This window comes from Triticum aestivum, chromosome 6B (assembly GCF_018294505.1).
Source record: "Triticum aestivum cultivar Chinese Spring chromosome 6B, IWGSC CS RefSeq v2.1, whole genome shotgun sequence".
In the NCBI taxonomy this organism is placed as follows: Eukaryota; Viridiplantae; Streptophyta; class Magnoliopsida; order Poales; family Poaceae; genus Triticum; species Triticum aestivum.
This window is the reverse complement of record NC_057810.1, coordinates 18,226,455-18,234,458: the sequence shown is the minus strand read 5'-3', so window position 1 is coordinate 18,234,458 and position 8,004 is coordinate 18,226,455. Positions and strand designations below refer to the sequence as shown.

The window sequence follows — 8,004 nt, the reverse complement described above, 5'->3', positions numbered from 1 at the left end:
TCCTGAGCTCAAATGCTCATTGATGAACAGTAAGATCAAAAATAATAGTTGAAAGATCTACCACAAATCTTTTTTTTGTAAACTTTGATAAATGTTTTGTATGCTTGACAAATTTCAGCATGACTTAACTTTCGTGGAAGTGATGGCAAAAATAAAATAAAAAATGAACACTCCAAAATGTTTTCAAAACTAGCATTTTTGAAGCATCAATTTTTTTTTTTGCCATGACTTCCACGAATGTCATTTCGTGATGAAATTTATCAAGCATACAAAACGTTGGTCAAAATTTACGAAACAAAAACTAGAATATTTTAATATTTTTTACGCTTTACTGTTCATAAGGGAGCATTCGAGCTATGGAGCAAATACTTCGTGACCGACTATGGAACAATCCCCTTTTACGTCAAAAAAGAAGAAACTAGCTTACCTTAATATGAGACCTACCTAGCTTACCTTAATATGAGACTGCCAATAGGCTACACACGGCATCAAGTACTGAACCGCAAAAAGAAAAAGGGCATCAAGGGACTGGACCACACCTTCCTTGCTTGCTTCATGAGTCTCGCACCACTGGCAACCATCGTCTGTTCGTCACAATGCTCCACCACCGGCTCTCTTTTCCCTTCCCTCCTGTAACAACTTCTAAAAATGAGGCCCTCTAGTCGGCAAGGCGTGGGATCCATTGTGCCTCCATGGTCCTAGGATCACATGAGACAAGACTGATCGGGGGCGGCGCCGGTGGAAGGCATGAAAAACCCTAGCGGAGCGCCTTTAGGTTTCTAGAGCGAAGGGGTGCTTGTGGTCTGGGTCATTGGATGTTTTGCTATACCTCTAGCCATATTATATTTCGCCGGAAGGTGAATAGTACCGCCTATTTCTTTGACTATATGCTCGGAGACCACCCGGACACTTGCACTTGCCCACGTGTTATCACTTAAAAATTATTTGGTAAATGGGAAATGCATGTTCTCAATTGAGTCGGAAGTTCGTGTGTGTTCTTCTTATTATGGAATTCCAAGGGTAGACCATTCATCTACCCCACGCGCATATAATTGTGGGCGCGGGAGTGGACTGGCAACCGCAAAAACCCTCACCCGCCCCCGTCTCCCTGCTCTGCCGCACCGCCATGCCGCCTCCTCTCCTTCTCTCCCTGTCTCCTCTCCTTCTCCCCGCCGTTGCCATGGAGCCGGCAACACCCATGGGTGCTGCGGCCACGGGCGTCGCCACCATCGTAGCTGGCCGCCCCACTCTGCTTCGCATCGGCACCGTCGTCCGCATCGTTAAGGAGGAGCGCACGAGGTGAGCTTCTTTGTCACCTTTTTTCTTGTTTTATTTGCAACTACTCCCCCCCCCTTCCTAAATATTTGTCTTTCTAGAGATTTCAACAAGTGACTACACACGGAGCAAAATGAGTGAATCTACACTCTAAAAAATGTCTATATACATCCGTATATGGTAGTCCATTTGAATTCTCTAAAAAGATAAATATTTAGGAATGGAGGGAGTACTAATTAGTGTAAAAAATGCAGTCAGTCTATGTCCTAGAAAGGGCCATGGAATGTCGGCTCCTCTAGCGACGATGACACTCACAGTCCCGCTACAAGCGAGGGTTCAGGTGCGCTGACGTAGCCCTCTTGCCCCTACACTTACGACGACCCTAACTTTATCGAGGTCATGGAAGGGTTGAAGGACTCCTCGGAGACCGACTCAGAGTTGCAGTATCCGGAGGAGGAGGAGGAGGACAAGGAGAACAGTGACGGCGACAACGACAACTAGCCGACGGTCTGCGAAAAGCGTCCTCGCCCAGATGATGTCGTAGAGGTGGCATTCAAGATGAAGGACTAGACGCCCAGTTCTGTAGCTAGTCTTAATTTGAGAGTCCATAAAATCCTGACTCATGGTCTTACTGAACTTGCAAGAAATGCAGATCTTTTTGTCATAGCGAACGTCCTAGAAGGATTAGAAGAGATTTTGTACTAACTGTAACTCAGTTGTTTTGATCAATTTATTGATCATTTTTCTCAAACAAAAAAATATTTATTTTATTTTTTAGGGGAAAAGCAAGATTTTTTTATGAAAACAAAAAAGAAACTTCATTGCAATATGCCACTACAAGATTAGAAAAAAAATCGTGTATACGAGGAGTGAGTCCATCCCAGTCCCAGCCCAGCCCATTATCAGACCACACCACACCACGCTCATCCTCTCGCCCTCGCACTAGCCGCCGGCCGTTCCCTCGCCGCCGGCTCCACCACACCGCCGCGGCGCCATGCTCCATCTACGCAGCCGCGTCATCGCCCATCTCGTCTCATGTCCAGCGACCTCTCCCGCATCCCCTCTCCGCCGCCTCATCTCCGCCGTCTCCCCAAGCCCTGCCTTCGGCTTCTCGGTGGAGGAGTACCTCGTCACCACGTGCAGCCTCACCGGACCCCAGGCCGTCAAAGCCTCCGCCAAGCTCTCCCACCTCAAATCACCATCCAATCCCGACGCAGTCCTCGCGTTCCTCGCCGGCCTCGGCCTCTCCGGCGCCGATGTCGCCGCGGTCGTCGCCAAGGACCCGCAGCTCCTCTGCGCCGGTGTGGAGAGAACCCTGGCCCCCAACGTCGCGGGGCTCACCGGCCTCGGTCTCTCACGCTCTGAGATCGTGCGCATGGTCTTGCTCTCCCCTGACAGATTCCGCTGTAAATCCATCATCTCCAAGCTGCAGTACTATTTGCCTCTCTTTGGGTCCTCTGAGAACCTCCTCCGGGCCCTCAAGAGGAGCTCCTACCTTCTCTCGTCTGACCTCGACGGCGTGGTCAAGCCAAACGTCAAGTTGTTGCGGGAGTGCGGGCTAGGTGCTTGTGATATTGCCAGGCTCTGCATAGCTAGGCCATCCCTGCTCAGCATCATCACGGAACGCAGCAAAAACATCATCCCCAAGCTGCACTACTACTTGCCTCTCTTTGGGTCCTCTGAGTACCTCCTCCGGGCCTTCAAGAGCAACTCCTACCTTCTCTCGTCTGACCTCGAGGGTGTGGTCAAGCCCAACGTCACCTTGTTGCGGGAGTGCGGGCTAGGTGCTTGTGATATTGCCAAGTTGTGCATCTCAACACCGAGGTTGCTCACCACCAACCCCAAGCGTGTCCAGGCGATTGTGGCATCCGCTCAAAATATAGGTGTGCCCCGTGGTTCTAGGATGTTCAGGCACGCGCTGCATGCTGTTGCATCTTTCAGAGAGGAGGAGATAGCAGCCAGAGTGGAGTACTTGAGGATCACGTTCAGGTGGACGGATGATGAGGTGGGCTTTGCTGTTTCTAGGGCTCCAATGGTGCTGACGAGGGCTAAGGAATCGCTGCAGCGCACGTCCGAGCTCCTCATCTCCGAGGTGGGGTTGGAACCGGCATACATTGCTCATCGGCCGACACTGCTCACTTTCAGCCTGAAGGGCCGGCTAAGGGCCCGACACTATGTTGTAAAGTTTCTTAAGGAAAATGGATTGCTAGGTCGCAACCGGGATTACTATTCCGCAGTCAAGATAACCGAGAAGGAATTTGTGGAGAAGTTCATATGCCCTCACAAGGAAGGTGCACCACACCTGGCTGATGATTATGCGGCAGCCTGCAAAGATGAAGTGCCGACTAGATTCAGATTTATATGAACCAAGACTGGTCAGAAAATTCATAACTGCATATGACAGGACAAAATTTTTCACTCTTCGTATTAGGCTATTCATTCCTGATTCAGTGTTGTTGGCCTAACTGAATGGTGGTTGGCTGCTATCTATAATTTATAGTATGTCTGTTACATGCTCATTTGGTGGTGCTAATTCAGGATGAAACTGATATTTTTTTTAGGGGAGATGAAACTGATATTTTGGTTTCTGAGTCTCGTTGTGTTCATTGCACTGCTATGAACTTGTACTTTGTCATTTCATATTGACACGCATATTGGAACTAAGAGAGTGAGATCATGGCACTCTACAACTGCTCTGAAGTATCTGTGAGTAGTATTTATGCACACTCTATCTTTACATTCTGAAGTAGCTATCACAGTTTTCAATGCAATCCTCAATCTATCTTTCCATGAAAGAATATTCTCATTCTGGCCATGAAGATGATAATAAGTCTCAAACTTTCCTGTCGAGTTGGACTTCTTTTCCGCGAGAATTCTTTTTGGATTTGCTGATGTCCAGTTGGCCGCAATTTGTTGATCACTGCAGAGGATGCATTTTTGATCTAGTTTGTTAGTTTCTTGCTCTAGCTCTTCTAAGCTGAAAATCTTCATCCTTCCTGTAGTAGCTTTGTTTATAAGTTATTAACCGTTCTAAAAGCATGCCATTTTTTACTAGTAATTTTATCAGTTTATTTTTTTGTTTAATTGTCTCATGTATTTTTGGATGGCTTACTAAATAGCTGAGTAGTAGGGGCCAGTAGCATTTGTGTTCACAGCCTACTTGTACAACACTATGTAACAGATGTTTCGAATGCTCTGGTATTCGACTATTCGTACAGGAGAACAAATCGATTATTGTGTGCTACGGTGCTGAAAAGCAGAGGGCATTTCATACAATAAGGGAGCTTATGTTATGGTAACTTTGAAAAGGGTTATGACATTACCATGTTAATTTCTGCCATATCATTTAGCTTTTGTTCCATAATAGCACTATCTATATTGTACTACTATTGTTGTGAGTAGACTATCATCTGGTGCTTTAATCAATTTTGCATTTTGTTGGATCTTCAGTTGGATGTAAACAGATTGCACGAGTGACACTGCATGTAAACAGTATGCATTATGCAAATTTTAGAGTATTTTGATTCTCCTGTATAAATATCCAATTTAGTTTATTAAAATAGGCATATTTTCATAAAGGTTCACCAAAAGCGAAATGTCATTTTTATAGTGTCACTGTCAGCAGATAAAACTGTTTTACCTTGAAGTGTAAAGCGTACGTTTAGTATCTAACATATGTATTGAAGGCATGTGATGAAATCCAAGTGCAAATGCTAGCTGATTTGCATCATTCTTATTTCTGGAATCTATTTCTCCAACATTTATGCAAATTCATTTAGAGTAGATAAACAAACTTCACTAGTGAGCTACTACATGAAGGCAATGTGCTAGCAGTTGATGATAAGTTACGGATCCTTAGTTAATCCCGAAAATTATAGCATTTATCTCTATGGAGCAGAGATGAAAAAACTCATGGAAGAGGCCATGATGAGCAGTGAGGACGACCAGGAGAACAGCGTCAACTCAGCAAGGTTGTATAACAACTGAAGTTTACACAAAAAGGAGAGCCTTATAATCAGAGATTCAGGGGGTTGGACATGACAATAAATTGACGAGTCTAAAAAAACAGGGGCTCACTGCGTTTGAACGTAGACAGGTGTGGTGCCACGTATGGGGATTCAGTTCAACTAAATAATCAGAGAGAAGACCAAGCAGCACAAGATAGTCCAAACTACAAAAACACATCAAAGTGCCATTTACCCAGACCCTAATAGCTTCGCCGTGGAGGAGTACCTCGTCTCCACCTGCGGCCTCACACGACCCCAGGCCGTCAAGGCCTCTCCGAAGCTCTCCCACCTCAAGTCCCCCGCCAAGCCCGACGCCGTGCTCACCTTCCTCGCCTCTCCGGCGCCGACATAGCCGCCCTCGTCGCCAAGGACCCCCAGCTCCTCTGCGCCAAAGTGGAGAAAACCCTGGCCCCCAACGTGGCGGGGCTCACCGGCCTCGGTCTCCCGCCTTCTGAGATCGCATGCCTCGTCTCGCTCTCCCATAACAGCTTCCGCTCTAGATCCATCGCCTCCAAGCTGCAGTACTACATGCCTCTCTTTGGGTCCTCTGAGAACCTCCTCCGGGCCTTCAAGAGTCCTACCTTCTCTCGTCTAACCTCGACGGCATCGTCAAGCCCAATGTCACCTTGCTGCGGGAGTGCGGGCTAGGTGCTCGTGATGTTGCCAAGTTGTGCATCTCAACACCGAGGCTACTCACCACGAACCCCAAGCGTGTCCAGGCGATGGTGACATGCGCTCAACATATAGGTGTGCCCCGTGGTTCTAGGATGTTCAGGCACGCGCTGTGTGCTGTTGCATCTTTCAGAGAGGAGGAGATAGCAGCCAGAGTGCAGTACTTGAGGAACACGTTCATGTGGACGGATGGTGAGGTGGGAATTGCTGTTTCTAGGTTCCGATTGATGCTCATGAGGGCTAAGGAATCACTGCAGCGTAGGTCTGAGTTCCTCATCTCTGAGGTGGGCTTGGAACCAGCGTACATTGCTCATCAACCCGTAATGCTCTGGTACAACCTAGAGGGACGGCTCAGGCCCCGGTACTATGCTGTCGAGTTTCTCAAGGAAAATGGATTGCTCAAGCGCGACCCCGGCTACGGTACCATTTTAAGGTGAGAGAGAAGGTATTCAGGGAGAAGTTCATATACCCTCACAAGGAAGCTGCACCACACCTCGAAGAAGACTATGCTGCCGCTTGTAAAGGGGAAGTGTCGACTAATTTCAGATTCACACGAGCCAAGAACGGGCTATCATGTAATTGTGTGTTGGTTGTCCATGGTTGTATGACTGTTAGATGCTGGGCTGGTCGTTGCTAACGTGTGATGGAATTGATAATTTGATCCCTGAAGACTGGTATGTAATATTATCACTTCGCAATGGGTTGGTTATGAACTTTCTCGTCCTCATTCATGTTCTAAGCACACGTATTGCAACTAATTAAGTGTGAGATCAGTCCATTCTACAATGCATTAAAATAGTTTTCAAGATCATTCCATTCTACAATGCATGGAAATTTCAGTTTTCAAGTTAGTTGCTGGTGCATTGAGACAATGATCCATATAATGTCTTCTTCGTGTGGGTAATTCACTCCTACTGTTCTATTGATGTTTTTGCAATTCATAGTGGATAATTGGAGGATCAATCTGATGCCCGTCCCAAATATAGGTAAATAGTCTTCTTGGTACGGTCAATTCACCTGCCTTTAGCTTAATCTATTTTTCAGTTATGGTTTGATATAAAAATCATTTTGGTTTTCTCATATGCAGATTCATAGTGATCCATCTTTGCTTTAACTAATGAAATAGGTAGATATTCATTCAATTATGGGAAGTGTCTGGAAGTGAGTTCTCCTCTAGTTGGATCAGAGGTAACCATTTGTAGCAATTGGTCATATTGGAAATACCAACTAGGCTGCATTATGAAATGTGGGGGGCTCCCATATGTACAGATTATCTGCTAAAGAGAGATGACATAACTAAACATCAAACTCTCACTTGGAGGAGGGTTGGCAACTTAGCATCATTTAAGTCCAAGCAATTAAACTTAGGTTTCTCTGTTCATTTTTATGCTGGTAATGTTATTGATACTAGTAACCTTATCGACACAAAGAAGCACTAATTTTGTATTGTGTGTTTGTGGATTTTCATGCTCTGCACGATGGCAAGCATTTCAGAGCTGGCCGTACTTCAACCTATCATACATCAGTGTTTGCTACGTGTCATTTTGCCGTGTTGTTAATGTTCTACTTATTTTACTTGTCAATGCAGGGTTATGGAAAGGCTACTGGGGGTAAAAATTGATTATGTTGGAGAAGGACCTTAAAGATGCATCATTGTTCAACTGCCAACTATTTGTTGTTTCCAGTAAGACACAACCCTGTTGAAGTCTTGCAGTGATTTTTGCTCCTAGGTTTCATTAAGATTTTGTTGCTTTGTTGGCATTGATAAAGGATATTTTGTCGCAGTTCATGCAGTAAATCTATATCATACACTTGTGTGTTTATATGTTTCATCAGGTTTATCTGACCTATATGATGATATCGAAGCCCAACTGTACATTGACCTTGACTTGTTCTGCCCAGTGTAGATGATAAAACAGTTCCCCTTATAAGTTGTGATTGTTTGGATTGCTAGCAGATTCCTCTTTTAGCATTTTCAAATCTCTCATCATTCCTGTGCGTGTATTTAATTCTGTAACTAAAATGGTAGGATGCACAAGTTGACATTTGG

The 8,004-nt window shown here is 45.5% G+C and overlaps 1 protein-coding gene across 1 annotated transcript; it reads left to right on the top strand.

Moving 5' to 3' along the window:
* Positions 1-2,188: 2,188 nt before the first annotated feature.
* On the top strand, positions 2,189-4,170 carry LOC123133172 (uncharacterized). The gene has a single exon (XM_044552707.1). The coding sequence runs from the start codon at positions 2,270-2,272 to the stop codon at positions 3,638-3,640; it is 1,371 nt and encodes a 456-aa protein (XP_044408642.1). The 5' UTR covers positions 2,189-2,269; the 3' UTR covers positions 3,641-4,170.
* The last annotated feature ends 3,834 nt before the right edge of the window (positions 4,171-8,004 follow it).

What these genes read in the sequence shown, in the direction of transcription:
- LOC123133172 (XM_044552707.1), top strand. Translation starts at nt 2,270, where the DNA reads ATGCTCCATCTACGCAGCCGCGTCATCGCCCATCTCGTCTCATGTCCA.